This window comes from Limulus polyphemus, unplaced genomic scaffold (genome assembly GCF_000517525.1).
Source record: "Limulus polyphemus unplaced genomic scaffold, Limulus_polyphemus-2.1.2 Scaffold321, whole genome shotgun sequence".
NCBI classification, from domain to species: domain Eukaryota; kingdom Metazoa; phylum Arthropoda; class Merostomata; order Xiphosura; family Limulidae; genus Limulus; species Limulus polyphemus.
In genome coordinates this window covers 105,230-125,574 of record NW_013665931.1, presented here as the reverse complement: position 1 = coordinate 125,574, position 20,345 = coordinate 105,230, and the positions used below count along the sequence as shown (strand labels likewise).

Genomic DNA, 20,345 nt, shown 5'->3' with positions numbered 1-20,345 from the left:
TTCTTTATTATTATTTGTCAGTTACTTAGTTATTTTCATGCTGTGTATAAAAGCAGTTTCAGTTCATTTCGTTTTTTTTTTTCTTCTGTTTGGTCTTTAGTTGCTATTGTTTATTATTATTATTATTACTGCAAGTCTACTATCTATCAAAATCATCTCGTCACGTTTTTAATATTAGTGAAAACCACTAGGCGTCACGTCACACGTTGATAGGCAAGTTCATTGCTCATGGGGTGGACACGTTTGATTGGAACGTGCTGTAAACACGTGTAAGGGAATGTTGAAGTGGCATTTTTAGTTCTGAAAGGGTTAGGCCTGTCAACATGTTACCATGGTAATAGCTTATTATTGTTCATGAAAATTCCTCAAATTTCGATATTGTATAGAACATCTTGTTTGCTTAAACTTGTATCATGAAACTATGTTTTTAAATCATGTAAACAGTGTAGGTGTATAAGCAGGTGATTTGTAAGCTGTAATACAAGCACAATTTTGTATCTTATTTTTAATAACTAGATAAATACTAAAATAGGGACTTGACTCTTCAGTTTTTAGTACTACTAGTACTAGGGCCTGACATTATAATTAGTATTAGTAATATCTGGCATGTTAGAAGAGCAGATGCTTGCAAGTTCAAATTAATTTTTTTTAGTGCAGCAGGTGAGCACCACTTCCAGTGCTACTGGTAGTATTATTTACAGTAATATAATTTAAGCTAGTTACTACTCTTAGTGTGTTGTTAGTAATGTCGTTATACTTATACTAATAATTTCTACATTTGTTTACTTTAGATGCATTACTTAACACTTTGCAACATTAAAACTCATTTACCACATCTGGGCAAATCATCAAGGTTGTTCAAGTCAGTCTGAATAAATAAGACAATTTCAAAAGTATCAACTGCTAGTCTCAGAAATGTTACTAACTTTAGCCGATTTACAAATATAACTGTTCTAGAAGCTATCTAAATCGTCACATAAATATTATACAATAATGCTCCCAAACTAGACCCACTAGAAGGTATGCAGTCTCTCCTATATCTAAAAATGTCCATTCATTGTCACCTTTTGTTTTATGCACAAAGCCTTTTTTTTGTTTATAAATCATTTTTAGACCCACCCATTTGAGACAAAGCAAGCTTAGTTAAAGCATTTGCTCAGCAAGAAGACTTGTGGGTACAAATCTCAAAGTGTCAGTTTTAAAATTTTCAGAATCTCTATAATGGATTTTGTGTTGTTGTCTTAACAGTCTTCCTTTAACATTGACTTCTGATAATATGATATATAGATATAGATATTTTTGGTTCTTGTGCTTTTACCACTTTTGTTACTTTACTGTATACTCTTTTATTTATTCTTTCAACAAAGAATTAAAAAATGATGGTGTCTCCTACTTACTTTGGGAAATTGGGACACTTGTTTCATGTTTTTATTCAGCACATAATATAATATGTGGATAACAAGGGGGCCGTTTACTTCTTCAAGGCACAACTAGCTTTTAGAAAAGTAGAAATTTAAACCCACTGTTTATTTTTCTGGAAGTCATCATTTTTCATCTTAAACTCCTGTAAAGTATTAATCTCTACTGCTGCTGACAGTAACTTATTTCATAAGTCAACCACCCTGTTAGAAAAATAAGACTTGTGTTAACTGGAATCCAGCCTGTCTTTTCCAAATTTTAGTTGTGTCCTCTCATCCTTCAACAAAATAAAGTGCAAAAGAAATCAGAGGCTTTTTTTCTTCACAATCCCTAAGATTGTTTTGTAAACTTCAGTAAGATCACCTTTTGGGTAACCTTTTCTCAAGAGAAACTAAATTAATGGATTCTAACCTATCCCTGTAAGATAACCTTTCCATTCTTCACTGCAAATAGCCAAAGGTTCATGTCTGTTAAGAAACTGGTGCTTGAATGCTAAGTGAATCTGTACCTGTAGTCTTTTTTTTTTTTCCTACTGTGCATACTTGTAAACTCAACACTTCTCACCCTCCTACAGAGCAACCATTACCCTAACTATGCATTTCATGTCTTGCTTCCTTGATTACTACTTCTAATGTTGTTGTTTTTTTGCCACTAGTAGTGCAATGTTCATGAAAACTATCTGCTTTGTTTATGCAAAGGTCTTGTATTGTAATTATATTATTTGAAATTAATATTTGTGATGTAAAATTGAATTTAAGTGTAATACATAACTTTGAATGTATACATTCTTCTCCGTGATTTCCCTAGATTTAGTTGTTTTTGTATGATTAACTAGGAAAGCATGTGTTTGGCAGTCTGGACACCAAATATTGAAGGTTCAAAAATCTCATGACATATGATTCATCATTCACTGAGATCATTCATCAAGTGATTGAAATTAGGAAAGCACAGTTAATTAGTTTAAAAATTTAGCATAATGTTTACTCAGAGTAGATATATTTATATATTGAACTCCATTTTTCTTTAAAAGAAAACATTTGACATAAATGCAAAGAGAGTTAAATTTTTTGTCTTACCACCTTGGAATTAATCAGTAGTGCCCCCCCCCCTTTTTTTGGATGACACTTCAATGTTTCAAATATGATGTTTCACAAAATGTTTGCCCAATTTTATAATTAACACTAAGAATATTATTGAAATATGAAAGCTACATCCTTGTTTCTCTAAATTCTAAATATTATATTGAATTACAGGAATATGAAAATTAGTTATACTGACAATAGAGACAGGCTTATTATTATGGAAATTAAGCAAGTTAGTCTGTTATTTCAAATGAAGGTGAAAAGTTTCTGAAGTTATGTGGGTGGGTGATTGGTTTCTCACTCAGACCTTACTAGGGAAGATACTATTTTAGTTCCTTTTATCTTATTACTGAGAGGGAGGATATGGTTAGAAATAAAATGGTGTAAGAGCTCATGAATAGACTAGTGTTAGTAAAATTATTGACTTTGGTGTTTTTATTACACCCGGTTGAAGAAAAATTGGATTTCTAGTATAAATGGAAAGAATGCTAAACAAGTTGGGTTCTTTTTTGTTCGTTTGATCAAATTAACAGAATACAAATGCACTGATACCAAGTTTTTGTGTTCCAAATAATTCTGGTTTTTTTATTTTATTTTTGTAAATAATAGAATTAAGCAGCTAATAAATGAAAATTGTCTTGTAAAATAGGGGGATGCTTTCGTTTATTGAAATTAATCACAGTAAGTCAAATTAATTAATTAATTATTAAGGATAAGAGGTGTCATGAAAATCTCTTGGATTAAAATCTCAAATTTTATTTGTGTGGTTTTAATGCATATAGTATACTCAAGAAAGTCGGGGATAATATTAATCCTTTTAGAGACTAAAGGAAATCATATTATGAAATATTAAAAAGTAATAATATGGCCAAAATGCTAAACAGTTGTTTACTCATGAGGGAGAAAGAAATTTCCAAGCTGACAAAGTTATTTAAAAATGGGAAGTATTTTTCTGCTTTTTATAATTTATAGTTCATAGTAGAGGGATTTAGACCTTTTGTTTACAAAGAAATGAAGCTGCAATGGTGAAATGTTGGCTGAAATAAAGTTTTTCATTATTATCCAAAAATATCCTTCCCTAAATTCTGTGCATGTTAAAGAATTAAATTATTTTAGAAATCCCAAGGAACTTCTAGAATTATGATTTATTCTAAAACCTGAAGAAACTGGATGAAAAGCTAGTAGGGGCTTTAAATGCTATTTTTCGAAAGCCTCTTGACACTATGGAAACTTCTGGTTATTAGAAGATTTATCTGGTAGTTTCATGGAACATATGAATAACTAATATAGTTTTATGTTGTTGTTGTTTTTTCAGTTTTCAATGAAATGAGATATGTGTTATGTATTTTGACTTGATCTTTCATTTTTCTTCATAAACTGTAACAAATATTTAACTGCTAAGACAGTTGAGCTATTTTTTTGCTTCTAAGACTTTGGAGTCAAGTGTGTGTGTGCTCAGTAGTTTTAAGTACAATTCACTGTATGGGGTTTAATAAATATTTATTGGAAGCAGTCATTTCGATTGAAAAAGCAGGGCATAAAAGTTTTGTAGATAATATGTAGGTCACCAAACTAGATTATATATATTACAGGATGTGGTTTTCTTTTTATATTCTAACAGTGTGTTCACAAAGTTTAATACATTCACTTGTTTTATTATAAATAGTCTAAATTACTTGGATGATATTTTTAATTAGAATTAGCATTGTTGTGTTAGAATAACATAATTAGATCTTAAGATTATTTCTATAATGTGAGGAAAGGTTTTAAAATATTTTAGTACGTAAAATACAAGTTCTTTTAAAAAGTTTTAGAGAGATTCTGTTTTTATATATGTATGTTTTAAAGTCTAGCAACAATAACTGAAATTTCATAATTATGCAAAACATGTAGTGAAGCATTCCTAGACTTTGTAATGTGGCATGGTTTTATAAAAGAAATTATTTGTATAACCATCTTAACCCTATAATTGCTAATGGAGTTCATGATTTTCAAACCATTTTTGTACCAAGTTACCTGTGGGTCCATGACATTGTTAGCTACAGGACTCCTAATAATAATGAGTTATGCAAAAATATTTAAAATAGAAATACGGTTTTATAAACGAAATTACTTGTATAACCACCTTAACCCTATAATTGCTAATGGAGTTCATGGTTTTTAAACCATTTTTGCACCAAGTTACCTGTGGGTCCATGACGTTGTTAGCTACAGGACTCCTAATAATAATGAGTTATGCAAAAATATTTGAAATAGAAATACCACCAATACTGTAGTTAATTCCACTAATTATTACTGGGCTATTCTATATTTTACATAGAAAATTTACCCAATTTTTTTGGTCTTTTCTTGTTGTAACAAGTAAAAATATTGAATTGCTCAGTGTGAGGGTTAATTTTTTCTTTTCTTTTTTCAAATAGAGCATCTGCTTTTTTGGGTACAAACATTCTGTTGATGTTGCAAATCCTGATTTTCAAAAATTCTTTATTAAGACTAATTAGTAAGCTGTATCTTAATGGAATGTATATAAAAGCTAAGAAATGTAAAGAAAATTGACTTGTAGAGTGCAAAGGAAGGAATTTTCCTGATACAAAGGTATGAATTGTGGGATGTCTCTCAGAACTCTGTTTTCAATCCTTTATTGATCATCATTTATGTGAGTCATTTGGATAACTTCTTTAAAAGTAATATATTTGTGATGACTAATGTGGAAAAGGATTGATACTGTATATTTCTCTCATAAGGGCTTGGAAGAGCCTTAGTAACTGGACTGCTATATGAAAAAAATAATAATTCATATTTGAAAAAGCATAATGATACACTTTTCATAACAAAAATTGAAAAGGAAATAGTTGTACAAAAAAAGCATTGTTATTGTTGTGATGATAGAGTAATGTCTGAATTTTAGTTGTATGAATTTAGAATTTAAGAATAAAAGTGTAGGTTTGATAAGATTTCTCACAGTGGGTTATTTAGTAAGTTAGATTTTTATAAAATTGAAAAAAAAAAACAACTCAAAATGTAGATTAAAATTGGCTTTATGGTGGAAAACAGAGGGTTGTGATAATTGGATACCATTCTGTTTTGAAAAATGTAATTAAGGGTTCTTTAAGCATCTGCTGTTGGGGTGATGTAAAAGTAAATTTGGAAATGAAATCCTAAATGTTAGGGGAAATAAACATAAGCTCTGGAAGACCAAGTCCAGATTGGTTATTAATCAGAATATGTCCCTATTAGAGTTATGTACTTGTGGAATGGATTGTCAGAGAATCTCCTGAGATCTGTTAGTTTGAATTCATTTATACTTACATGAAGTGCCACATTTAGTTTGTTTCTGATGCTTTGATTGGTAATTTTGCTTATTCTTAATTGTCAGATTGGCTTTTGTTGGTGTAAATTTATGTGGTATGAACTACTAAAACTATGAGAAGCATATTTATTGAATAGTTACAGATAATGTTAATACTGTAGTCCAAGATTCAGAAATAATAATAAAAGAATATAGATTATCTTTGTACAATTTTTGAAGCTTACCTTACAATAACATGATTGATATTATAGCTTTAAATTTTAATAAATAATTAATAACTGAAAAGTGAGAGCTAATATGTTTTTATGTACAATTATCATGTCTATGGTTTTTTTAGTAAACGTTAGCTATTCTTTTGATGTATAATATACTAATTTTATTTTTACATTATAGTTTCACTACATGTTTGAACTATTTATTTTGGGAGACTGAATTAAATTTGTAACTTTAGAGTCTGAATAATTTAACATTATTACATTACATTTAATAGGCTCATGTGAAGAGTTTGAAAAGAATATTTTGATTTATGCATAATTGATATTTTCTGATCAAACTATACTTGTTAGCAGCAGTTTTTCAAGCTTCATCATAAGTGGTTTTGATTTTCTTTTTTCAGTAAATTCCATTATTGAACCATAAAACTGTAAGTCATTATTTTATGTAACAACTTGTAAGAGACATAGTATGTTTTCATTATTCAGTTTTGTGAAACAGTTTCATTGGTACGACAATATTCAGTACAGTGCTCTATGTACATGAAAATTTCATGTATATTTTTGCTACTTTTCTTTTTAAATTTCTAGAATAAATCAATAAATACAAAAGCTGGTTTATAGAAATGTCCATTTTAACAAGTTTCATTTTTTGCATATCATGTACATAGATTTTATGTTTAATATAAGGATTTAGTGCATGAATACTGTTTTTGAAAGTTTTATTTTTTTGCAAAATTTCTTCTAACAATGATAAAATATAGCATTTGATACTTTTTTCTTTCTATGAACAAGTAGCATGTAAAAAAATGTTGGTCTAATGAATTAAAACATATATTTGCTTCCTCGTGGATAAAACTGAGTTGTTAATATTGATGAGTAGAATTTAACATTTTTGGTTTAATATCAATACATGCACACTAAATGTAAGTATGAAATACCTTATATGCATTAATAACATATTCTGTAATCTACATTGTCCTAAATATGTCTTTTAATTTGTTATGGAGACATTTCTTCATGTTTTCTTAAACATTAGTTAAAACATTTGATAATTAGACAGTATAATTCTTGTTAAATGTGTTAGAACTTTAAGCATTGGAAATGTAATTTTTCAAGTCAGTTTAATGTTGAAGATAGTTGAATATCCTTTGGTGTAAGGATGTCCAAAGAAATACTACTTTCAAGTTGTTTCCAATTGAAAAATCAAATGCAGAATCTTCAAAATTGGTAAAATATCTGAATCAAAATTACAGTTTTTTTGTTGTTGTTATTGTCACATAATATTATGTAATCTAAAGATTAAATTGAGTGAGATAATTGTTTTTCAAATTAATCTTTCTGCAATGAAGAAAGCTTGCAATTATCACTTGTACTATCAAACAGATTATATATGTCAGTATATAAATTATAAGAAACCCTTCAGTGACATCTGGTGTGAATGATTGCACATTCTCATTTCTTAACTTGAACAATTAAACATAAAGCACTGATTTCAGATGTATTCAGAGAGGTTTGGTAACACAAGTGAGCACTTCTGTAATAAATGTATACCTGTTTCTCAGGGAAATTGAAATCGCTGTGAGATATAATAAAATATATTAATTGTATAGTACTTCTAAATGCCTTTGTACAATTTGAGTACTACATTTAAACTTTAGATTGAAAGAAGCCTTGTAAACTCACTTGAAATATTTATTTGATGAAAGACTGTTTTATCACATGGGAGATGTTCATTTCCTGATTCCTTTCAGATAATATCTTGAGAATGGTCTGAACAATCTTTTCTTCAATGGATAGCAATGATAGAGAGATACTTCTATAAATTTTGGACATTGTTTAAAAATGTTCACTTTTGAAATTTGTTTTGATAGATATACACTTAAGAAGAATAAAAACTTTCATTTGATCATGTCTTTTGTTCAACAGATTCTTGTAGTTTTTGTAGGAGAATTAGGGAATTCTGTATTGATTGAATAAATTAGTAAAGAATCTAGGATATTTATGAAAAGTTTGTACATATTCTTAAAACCTTAAAAGTTTCATCTTGGATTTTTTTATTTGAATAAGACATTATTATGCTGATTTCTTGCTCTGTATTGCATCTTCAAACCAAAAATACTATGATCTCAAATATGAAACCTTACTTTTTACTCTAAACTGCTTTACTTATTTTTTGATAGATCTTGTTCACATGATAATGTTAGGTGTTTTTTTTCTCATTTCTTATTTTCTCTCTGTTGATAAAATTTCTCGTTCATTCTACCTTGAACTTATCCAGTATTATGTGGTTACATAGCTTTTGAGTTTCACTTTATTTTGGTACTGTGAGGTTATTTTTTTAAAGACCTGGTTAAGTTCCTGAATGTTTGTTTCTTATTTATTGTTTAGGTTTAAATTATTCACCTGTTTTTCAGATTTCACTTTACTTGTTATGAATTCAGACATTTCTTTCACTGAGATTCTCTTCCTTCTGTTTAAGAGGCTAGGGTATTAACTCTTCAAGCAGAGCTGTCTTCTCATAATTCCAGCTATTTAATTCAAAGTAATTGGTGGATGATAGATTTCATTGTCCATTGCCAATGTTTCTGAAGATATATGAGTTTGTTGGGATTTTAAAGTTGTTTTTGGTCTTATTTCTTAAATAAGTACAGTTGTTGCTTTAAATTTAAACATCACAACAATGGTGTGGGCAGACAGGTGGATTGCCCCTCCTAGACTCAACTTATGTTTTAATATATTTTGTTTGCTAGAGATTAAGGCTAAAGTTTGTTAATTTTTTGGGTCAGGGTTCTTTAACTTACAACTCCATTTATTTTCCTAGCTCCATCTGCTTATATCTTCAGGATTTTTTTTCAATTGGAAAATTCCAGCAATTATTTTCATTTCCATCATGCCAGCTTTTTTCCTTTGGGTTTTCTTCAACCAACTGATGATGCTGAGTTCCAATTTTCTCATCATTGTTTAACTGTCTTAGTTCAGGAATAAGGAGTTTTGACAAAATTCTTAAGTATTTGTTTATCAAAATTCTCTTAATTTTTGTCATTTCAAGTTTTCTTTCTTAAGTTCAATTTCTAGCTGTTATTTTATGTAGACAGATAAACCCTTTGCAAGAGAACATGTTTTTACTTTTAAAATACTGTACACTGATATTGTCTCAAGTTGTACTTTTCTTCTATCGGTCTTGCTACATATGGAATTCTTGAGCATGAAATACCATGCTGAGGCAAACTTCTTGATGCTTTTTTAATTGTTTTACTGGCCATGTCTTTCAATTTGTTCCTGTTCAATGGAACCCAGAGCCATTTCTTTCTATCAGCCTTTTCCAAAGTTAACCCTATTTCATTACTCGAGCAATTTCAAGTTTTCAATTGTTTTATCATCCACAATTCAGGTCCTACTCCTAGACATGATACTTCCTTTTGACAAGGTTCTCCCCATTATAGAGATGTGGGATAATATTCAGATTCTTTTCCATGTGTCTTCCTCTCTCTTATGAAGCAGGTCATTTTGGAAGACAAATACTTTTTCAATTGATTCCTGTGGTTTCATTTTTTGAAACTGGTAAGAGGCTGACTGAGGATTTTTGTTTTTTAGTTTTTATTTCTAGAGGACTGTTTTTTTGCACTCATGAGTTTTAACAGGTTTAGAAGAGGGTCTAGAATTATGCAAGTTTTCCAGCCATTCTTTTTTTCATTTGCTAATTGGTATTTTCTTTCTTCCACCAGCAGATTGGTTTAAAACCAATCTTCTTACATCAAAAGTCTTTACTTTTGGATAATGTGGTTATTGTAGAAGGTTTGGACCTTTACCCTCATTTCCATTTTTGTCTTTTTTTCTGTGATTCGTCATGTATGCTCGATGCTGATCGGAGTTCTGGATCAATTGGTCCCACCTCAATCACTTCTTGGTTCTTCCCTGTTTTTAATATGTAGTCTTTGATCACAGTCTGGTGGGCAATTTCTGCAGGACTGAGAATGCCCATGGTACACGTTCTTATTTTTAATTTCTCAGGAAACAATCCTAGGTTTTATCACCATGTGATTCATTACCTTTTTCATGCCTTGCCCTTCGGACTTGTTTCAGTTTTTATATCTTTTGTCAGGTGGTCTGCATTTTACCTAACTTCCACGTTTTGAGAGATTTTAATAACACCACTACTTGGGCATCTGTCTTCAGTTAGCTCCTTCTGAATGGGGGGGTGGACATAATATATTCATCTGCTTCTTACACAAGCAGCTTAAGTAGTTTGATTTTCCAGCTGGATAAGTTTTTTCCCATTGTCTACCTAACAATCTCAGTTATTTGGGGAGTATCTTATGAAACACCCATCTCCATTGGAACTGTCCATTCTCCTTCTCGAATGCATTCGATGGAGCTTTCTGTTATCCATGCCATTACGGTTCACTATCTTACTGCTAGTGAGGTTGTAGTGGATTGAGTGATATGGCTTCTATCAAAGCACTTCTCCCTTTGGGTCTGGCAAACTTGCAGTCTTTTCAGGAGATGCTGCACGACACATGGTTTCTTGCTAGGGTTCCTTTGGATTCTTCTTTTAACCTTCTTTCTTCCCTCTATGAGTATATGCATAGGGGTTGAACATATCCCTCACATCATCGGGTTTACTGGTTCCTCCCCCTCATCCATATTTGTTTCTCTTCCCTGAAGCTTATCTCCAGAGTTGGGGGTGTGGGTCGATCAGCAGAAAGGCTTCAGGACAATGGTCTACGGATGAATGGTCATACCATGTTAACACCCTGGCACTTCTGGCAGTCTAACGTTGTTTAGTTCACTTTTATCCTCTTGTCTGGATTTGACTAATGTTTTATTCCAACTATTTGATGGTGGTGGCTTATATCACTCGCCAAGGAGGCATTCATTCTTGTTCCCTTTGTGGTAGACAATTGATCTTCCTTTTTGAACCCACACACTTGAGATATGTCTCCTGGCGTGTTCTGTTCCAGGTGCTTTCATCCTTGTTACAGATCACCTTTCCAGTCCAAACACACTTTCTCTCAAGGATTGCCTCTCGATCCTCAAATTTTTGGTGGCTCTGCCTCCTGTTGTGTACTCCTTCACGGGAAGTGTTTGACTCCTTTCTCGATTCCAAATTACCTTGTTTTTTTATGGTCTCTGGTTCACTATCCACTCTTCCTGGCTGTCAAAATGTCCAGACAGGATTAGATCCAGTTTATAATTTTAATTTTTCTTATTCCATCAGTCTTCTTTCCAAGGTGATTTTGATCATCCATGCCACTCTGGGTAAAGTCTTTCTAATTGGTCATTCCTGGCCAGCACAGATCTGGTTTTCTCAGCTGTTTCAGCTTGATGTGTTTTTTTTTGTTCTGGATCGATTTTGCTAACCTACACTTTGGGGGTTCATGTGGAATATTCTTTTAGTCATTTTCATTTCTTCCCATCTTCCACCTTTATTCTTGGTCAGATCTGGATAACCTTCTCTGTCCCATACATGCTGTGGGTTGCTTCTTTGCTTTCAATGCATCTTTTCGTTGACTCCATTTCCCACAGTTTCATTCCCTTGCAATGCTTCCCTGTTTGTGATTTTTTTCCCTCCTTCTCTTACCCATTGGGTTTGGCTTGTGATTCGATTGGCCTTTTATACCTTGTCTCCTTCTTCCCATAATCAATTCCTGGTGTCTTTACTTCATTCAGGCACCTTACCTTTTACCTGCATCTCAACCCCGTCATCCATTGAAGGTACTTCTTACATCAAGAAAATCTTTACTTTTGGATAATGAGGTTATTGTAAAAGTTTTGGACCTTTATCCTAATTTCTGCTGTTGTCTTTTTTGTTATTCATTATGTATGCTTGATGCTGATTGGAGTTCTGAATCAATTTGTTCTGCCTCAATTATTTATTGGTTCTTCCCTGTTTTTAATATGTAGTCTTTGATCACAGTCGTGTGGACAATTTCTGCTCACAGTCAAACACTTCCCATGGAGGAGTACCCCACTGGGGGTGGAGCCACCAAAAATTTGAGGATTGAAAGGCCACTCATTAGGAGAAAGTGTGTCAGGACTGGAAAGGTAATCTGTAATGAGCACTGGGATTACACCTCATATGTTCATCTCCTATTAACTGCTTTCAGTAGCTGTTTCTTCCTCGTCTGAATACTGTCTTCCACCTATCGTCATCGTTCCCTCTTTGGTGAGACTGTAACTGGATAAGTTTTCTTTCTTTTGTTATATATATATATATATTATTTTTAAGGGACCTGTCCCATGTTTTGACCAGAATCTCATTCAGTGGCAAGTGGTGCCTATCCAGGTATACTTCAATCACTTAGAATTGTATTGAAACCCGCACCTTAAGGTCATGTTGACTTCATTTTCATAATTTCCATGGCCACAAAATGCACACTATTCATTACAATCACATAAACTAGAGATGGGGTGTTCCACAAGATCACTCATAGGTTATTCTTCACGATATCTTTGCTTCATAAATATTCCTATTCTGGACAATACTAATCCATGGACTTCATGGGTAAAGCAGAAGGGGATTACTGCCCATCCCTGCCATTTCTTAGATTGAATAAATTGGGTTTGGTCTGCTTTTTAAAATAGGGTTTATTGTACCCATTGCACTGTCTCCAGTATGAACACTCCTCCAGACTCTCCACCACTTTTTTCTGTTGCTAATGTTCTACTGGTGTAGATGACGAGATGTCTTCCAAGTGTATGCTCCATCTCTGCACGGGTTTGTTCGAGGGGATATTTTAGCTTTGAAGTTATTTGGAGTCTGTAATTAAAATCTGCTTGACCTGTTGGAATCTTTCATCATGGAAAGTGGTTGCTGTCTTCTCTGTTTGTCTTCTTCGTGTGGTATTGTGAGTATGTATGAATAAAGCCTGAAGGCACCCTTTCACACCTGATATTCATCCCACCCTGTGTGTTTTCTGGTTTATGGAATTACAGTGACAAGTCTTTCTGCCAAATTATCTGGCCATCATACAAAAAGCTATGGAGATCCACATTGTCTCTCTGAATCTTGTAAAATTTTTTCATCCAATTTAGAACTGCTAGGCTCTCTTCTGTTCTTCCTCTTGCTTCCATTTCAGTTTATGGATTCATAGGTACTATTTTTGTGAATTAGTATTTTAGCATTGAAATAATCTTAAAAGATATGCTTCCTCTACTTTACTTTTCCTGTTCTCCTTTACACATTAGTAGATTATGTGCATTTTGGGTGAGTGTGGGAATTTAACTGTATGAAAGATTGGATGAATACTGGACAGAAGTCATATAAAAGCAGTACCATATAACAGATGATGATTGACCTAGAACTTTAATCAGTAGAGTACATGAAACACATAATATTACATATTATTTTGTGAACAAGATTTATGTGCTAGTGGCTGATAGTAAAGCATGCAGGAAGGATATGATTACCAGCCTTGGTATGTCTATTAGACCTAGTTAAGAGTTTTAATGCTAAGTTATTAAAGTTGATTTTAAACCTTATAGCTTTGAACTTTAATTTGATATTTTCTAATGTACTCTGGTAAACTTTATGACTGGCAGCTTGTCTCATTTGTAAAGACTTTTTTTAATTACCATTATTTTATTGTTGTAAAAATTTTTTATGCCAGCAGTTACAATAAAAGTGACTTTCTTGGTATCAATAGGGGACACTTCTGCCATGATGTAGTTTTGATGCACTATCTCAATTTTAGCATACCATTTTCACAAGTACAATTCATGTAACTGATTTATTGTTTATTCACATGATGTAATAAAGAAAATTTCAAGAAGAAATATTTCTTAAACTTGTAATTTAGTGTTGGTGTAATTGCAAGAGTTTCTCTCCACACTGACTTGGTTGGATTTGAACAATTTTAATGAGAGAAAGTTTTTTTAAATACCAGGCTACAGATTATTTACTAGAGATAGACTATTGAAAAGAAAGGAAGGAGCAACTTTATATGTGAGGAATGAATTGCATCCTGTTGAGTTAGAGCATATTAAAGAAAATAGCACTGAGGTTGATTCAGTTTGGATTAGTGTTGGTGGATATAAAGAAGAAAGTCTTGTAATAGGGATTTGTTATAGACCACCAAGTCAGAATGTAGAAGTTTACGATAAATTGTATAATGAGATCAGAATGGTAGCTGAAAAAAGATGTTGTTATTGTGGGAGATTTTAATTTCAGGGGTGTTGATTGGGAAAAGTTTGAATCTGATAGTGAGGGGGATAGGTTTTTGGAAATTGTTCAGGATACTTTTATACACCAAATGGTGATGGAACCTACAAGAGGGGAAGCTATATTAGATGTAATATTAGCATCCGACATGAATATGATAGACAGAGTTGTGGTTGGTGAGCATTTAAGTACAAATAACCATTGCACTATTAGGTGTAGGATTTATTAAAATACAGAAGATTATTCAGTAAAACATATCATTTAACTTAATTGTAAGCACAAAAAATATGTACATATCTTCAAGTCTTCCATGGTTTCTGTCGAGCAGAGTTGTTTATATTTTCATTATTCATATTGTGTTTAATGATGTCATGCATATCTTGTATAACCAGTTGCTGGATTCTTGTTCAAATTATAGCCAAAAAAAAAAAGAGTAAGAGTTGTACCTTAGGTGATGGAATATGTGTATGTCATGTTGAGATGGAATATCTGTGTTTTGACAGAAGTCTGTCTCTTTGGGTCTCTTCTTGCAGCACACTGTGTAGAAAGGAATTCTCTTAGAATTTAAGCTATATTGAATTTTAAAAAATTGTAAATAATCATTGCATAGGTTGTAGAAATGTAATGATATATTATATTTTGGTGGTCCATGCCCTTTAACTACATCCAAAGATATCCCAAGAACATTGTGACATAGAACACTCAGATTATAAATGTTTATAATGTGTAAGCAGTAAATTGTAAAAAAACCTAGAAAATTTGATTGTAAATCTTTTTTTTTTTTGGTGTGCTTTTTTTTAATTTAAAAAAATTTAATTTTTTTGACCCTTTTTTTCTACTTCCACCAACAAAAATTGGGAATTAATATTAGTTTTGTATTTACTAAATCTCAAGAAAATGTTAATGTCTTGGTGGGGGGGTGGGGGTGATGTATAGTAAGAATAATTAGATATAAATTTTTACCTTAGAACTGCATCTATAGTATTACCCCTACAGTAGAGTATCGTATATAATACTGAATTTTGGTAAATCATTTAATTTTTATGTTTGATTTTGTGGTCACACCTCAAGACATGATACCATCTGGTGGTTAATCTTGGTGTAAGTTCAGATATCACTGTAATTTAAGATTTGTTTATATGATACTGTGGTGTTGAATTTCTCTGCAGTGTAGTTTTCTTAATGAAATTGCATTGTGGTAGATCTTACCTCAACTTTTGTTTACAGCATCATCTGATTTTACATTAATATGAAATTAATGTTAAAAGATTACTTACTGAAAAAATAAAGCTATATTCTTGTGTTATGGCACAGTTTTCATTAAGCATTCTGTTGTGTCTTGTCACACATTTTATTGATGAGCCAGTCCAGTTACTGTTTTGAATAAACTTGTGTTAATCCAGTAGCCATCTGTACCATCTACTGATCAATCATGCATGATCACCTAACACTGACTTTTGTTATTTCATATAGCCATACTGTAGCATGCTATCAATGGTTCAGTCATGTATGACCTTCTGAATTTGTATTATTTTATTTAGTCACTCTGTAGTAGTTTATCAATGGTTCAACCAGGTGTTGTCATATACTGCTGACTTTTGTTATTTCATGTATCTATTCTGTAGTACTCCATCAATGATTTAGTCATTCTTGGTCATCTGATATTGACTTCTTGTGTTACTTCAAGTAGCCAGTCTCTTGTAGTCGATTGATGATTTGGTCATTCATGATCACATGATGTTGACTTTTTGTGTCATTTCATGTAGCTACTCTACTGAATTCCATCAATGATTTGGGAATGCATGATCATTTGGTTCTGAAATTGTGTTATTTCATGTAGCTACTGTGTAGTAGTCCAGCAATGGTTCAGTCAGGTACTGTCACCTGATGTTGACTTGATTTATTTCATCTAGCCACTCTGTAGTAGTCCATCAATGGAACAAGTTCGTGACTACCTTAACCACTGTCCTGTGCCTGTCACTTCTGATGCCACACCCACATCAGTGCCTGGTCCAGGTTCTGGTTCCGGATCATCCGGGCCTCCCCTGTCAGCCTTAGGTCCAGCAGGATGCATGGGAAGCCGAATTCTTTCCCGTAATGTAAATGGTACAAGTAAGTATCAGAGTGTAGAATAAATTTTAAGGTATCACACTTAATTCAATAATTGTTGTTTTTCATTTGAAACTAATAATTGTATCATTAATTCATAGTTACACCAGTTTAGAAAGGTAAAATTTGTAAGCATCTTCCAATTATTGTTAAACAATAATTTGGTTGAAAAAATAAAGCCCTAATGCCTGCTGTTTTAAATTTTATGTAACAAGTGCTGAAAGTAGTATAGCCAAAATATAGTAATGCATTAAAATAATACTGATCTCTAACATGATCTCTGAACATCTGGAAATATCACATTTTTTCTAAGATATGCATAGAATGATGTGAACACTGTGTTCAGTATAAATTTTTATGCTGGCATAACATTAAAAGTGTGAACTTCTAAAGATTATCAGTATTTCACCGTGACGTGTTTTGTCACAAATTGTGGGAGTAATTCAAAAATTGAGTAAACACAGCTATGTATGTACACACACACATACTATACACTATATAACTACGCATCCTTCATCTCGGTGATAAAAAATTAATGCTTATTTATCTAAAAAAAAAAAATCATTTAGTACATTTCAATTAACACATGCCTTACAATGGCACTTTTTAAAGCCTATACTTCCAGTATAATCAAAAAGTCTTCTGCCATTATACTTTTCTTTTGCTCAATTTATATCATTACTTTGACTAAAATATTAATTTCTTATGGTTGTATGTATAATTATTTCACCACTTTTGGTGATGCTTATGACATACTCTAGCCAAAGATATTTTCAAGTCAGATGAAAAACTCAGAATTTGCAATTATTTCAAGTAGTTCAAGCACACATTTTTGAGCATGTTCATAAACTAATCTCTTTTCCTAATTTCAGAAATTACACTTTTGAGCACTGTAGGTTCTAAACCAACTATCCAAAAAGTTAGCCAGTAAAATATATCTACATAATAATTATCAAATACTAAGTTGTATATACTTTAATTTAGAATAGCAGTCAATATAATAATTGACCTCTGTAAAAAAAACTTTGGGGAAAAAATGTCTAATTGTAAAGGAACAGTGGCTTCTGTTTAAAATATCTATATTGTCAAAATTTGTATGAGATTTATTCATTTATTTATGATGGAGTGATTAGCAAAGTTGGTTACACGTATAAAGTTTTTGATATTATATGGACCATAAAGGACAGAAAAATTTCTAATTTCTAGCATTCCTCCTCTTGCCATCATAGTGGATGGGTAAACTAATAGTTACACATAGTTCTGAAAAGATAAATGACAGTTGTGAAATTCTAACAAAGATTGATCAGACTTACTAACCTTTGTATTACTTATTATTCACTTGTATCTTTCTCCATTATATCCACAGGTTGTTTTGCAATTATAATTATATAGTTGTTCACTTCATGAATAGTTATAATTATAGATCGACCATTGGGCACAATTAAATGTAAATTGAGTTGGATTGATTCGTGGATACATATTTTCATAGTGATGTTTTTTTAGACACCTGTTTGTTTTGAATCACCAACAGTCTTGTTTCCGTTGATTTTACAGTAAATGAACAATAAAATCTCAATGCCATCCAAAGATACTGCACATTTCAATATGGTTTAAAAGTGAGAAAAACAACAACAATTTAGAATTAGCATTGACAAAAATAAGCACAAATTAAACAAAATCTTAATGGGATATTGTTCAAAACTTAAGGATGTAGTTTAAATAATGTTAGTGTATTTCACTGCAAATGAAAGTTTAATCTAAAATATATAAAGGAACATTTGAGTAAAGTGTCCAAGAAAGAAGATAGAACCAAGGAATTTCTTCATGAAATCAACCTAAAACAGAAATAGGTGATATAAATGGAGTTATAATTAGCAGTAGAAATGTTTTGAAAGTGGTAGTAAGAAGGTGAACTCTATGGAAAAATTAGACCCAAGAAATACATTTCAAGTGTGAAAAAAAGGTCAAGCATTTATACTTTGCAAATGACAACACAATTTGAAAGAAATGGGTCAGAGTGCTTTGAAGTAATGAAACAAAGGTTGAGCTTTTTTGGAAGCTAGAACAATGTTTGTGGTGAGAGTAACCATGAAAAATGTAAGCAAGTATATGTAAATAAAACAGCAAAACATGGTGTTGAGTCTAACACAGGGTAGGATGTTTTTGTGCTGCAAGAGAGATAGAGATGTTCAAGCTTAGTCGAAGTATTTTGATATATAAAGACTCCTTGATCGGAAGTTTTTCCTCATTCAAACAACATCCAATTATCTTAAAGTGTTGCCTACTGGTGTTCCATGTGCCCAGCCATGAGACTTTGTTTCCTTTGCAATTGCTAAGTGTTTTTGAACATATATTTCAAAAGTACTAACTATTGAATTTACACAGCCTTGTTCACATGGAGGATAGTTATTCATAAAGATATTACTGTGATTGTTTCAGAGCAGAATTTCTGCCCTTCATATGTTTCTTGCTTTGCCCCACCCGTCAAAAAATGAATGGTTGGTGTTTCGTTTAAAATAAATGTGTGTGTGTGGGTGGGGGGGGGGTGCTTCCTTCAGCTTGCTTTGTTCACCAACCTTTTCCCTTTATCATAAAAGAAAAACTACCCACATTGAAAAAATAAAAACAATTTTCAGGTACACTCTCAAAATATCAATAGGATATTTAGGTGCAACTTATATTAAAAATGACTCGTAACATAAGCTTTACGGGCTCACACAACTTGACAGCTGGCTTTTATATGTATTTGTTACATTTAAATTCGTTTCATAAATTTGATTATCTATTTCATGAAGTTGTCTTACTCAACCGGTTCTGTAGTAAGTGAAATATTTCACAAATACATCGATATTTCACAGGTACCAGAACGTGTTTTTCTAGTTATATAACCTAAGATTACGTTTAACGCTGAAAGAAGATGAATCATCAAAAACCATTAGGCCTAAGGCTTATGATAAGAAAAAAATTGTCACAAAGTTTAAACCTCAAAATTAATTTTAGGTGTTAATATTAGTTAGACTAATGGCAATACGTTTGGCAGAAAGAAAGAAAGATGTTTTATACAAAAAGTTATAAGAAGACTGAAAAACTTCCCGAAAACCTAATAAAAACATACGAATTATGGTCACTAACCATCTAACTTAGATGTTTTTAAAACTCGCCAATAACTTCTAAATGTCTACATCAAGCTAAGTATATGCATCAACTAAAACGATCTAAAAAAGAGAAATTCAAGCCAGCCCACGTGAACATTAGAAGTATTATATACATGCTTAAGACAACAATACTAAGTCATAGTTTTGTTGCTAAGCGAGATAAGATGAACGGGGCGTTACCAAAAGACAAGTCGTTTTCATATGTATGTTACACCACTTCAACTAAGCTTGAAAACAAATCAGTGTTAAGGCTGTAAATATGAACTGTTATTGTCAAGTTAATAGTGAGAAATATTTTCACAATTGATGATGTTATGACAAAGAAGCAATGGTTTGTCACACAGTTTTTCAGTCGATGGTGTTTGATTTGTCCTGGCTTTGAATTTCATCAGTATAATGATCCTAAAATTCAACCTTCTTAAATGAGATGTATTTGGGAAAGAGAGAGAAAAGGAACTGGTGATACTAAAATTTGTGAAATGGTAAACACAAATTTCTGATGCTAATTCAGTTGAAAAGTTTTAAAACAAGTTGAAGAGTAATGTTGCAAAAGAGAAATTGACTAATCTGTGGCAATTCTTACTAATTCTACAGCAAAAATGGAAGAAAAAACTTGATTATAGTTGCAAAAAAATGTAACATCCTGCTTGACCAAAGTCGTGGTTTATAGGTAAGGCTAGAGGAGGACATACAAGATATTGACTATTAAGTTTGCAATCACCCAGAATTAATTTCTTATGTCTGACTGTTAGTTAAATGTAAACCGAAACAATACTTTTGCAATCTTCTTGAAAACCTGAGTGTTAATATCTCTACTCGGTCCTAAATATCTGAGTGTTAATATCTCTACTCGGTCCTAAATATCTGAGTGTTAATATCTCTACTCGGTCCTAA

General features: G+C 31.9%; 1 protein-coding gene across 10 annotated transcripts in view; it reads left to right on the top strand.

Moving 5' to 3' along the window:
* LOC106457358 (NGFI-A-binding protein 1-like) overlaps positions 1-20,345 on the top strand; it is a 165,520-nt gene that overhangs the window by 45,415 nt on the left and 99,760 nt on the right. For 6 of the 10 annotated variants that reach the window (XM_022383250.1, XM_022383254.1, XM_022383253.1 and 3 more), the window contains one exon: positions 16,101-16,299. The exons of 3 other annotated variants lie outside the window; for them this stretch is intronic. In XM_022383250.1, coding sequence (XP_022238958.1) covers positions 16,101-16,299 — 199 coding nt within the window. Of the gene's footprint in view, positions 1-204; positions 335-16,100; positions 16,300-20,345 lie in introns of those variants that run through there. One more of the 10 variants, XM_022383252.1, reaches the window with a different exon arrangement.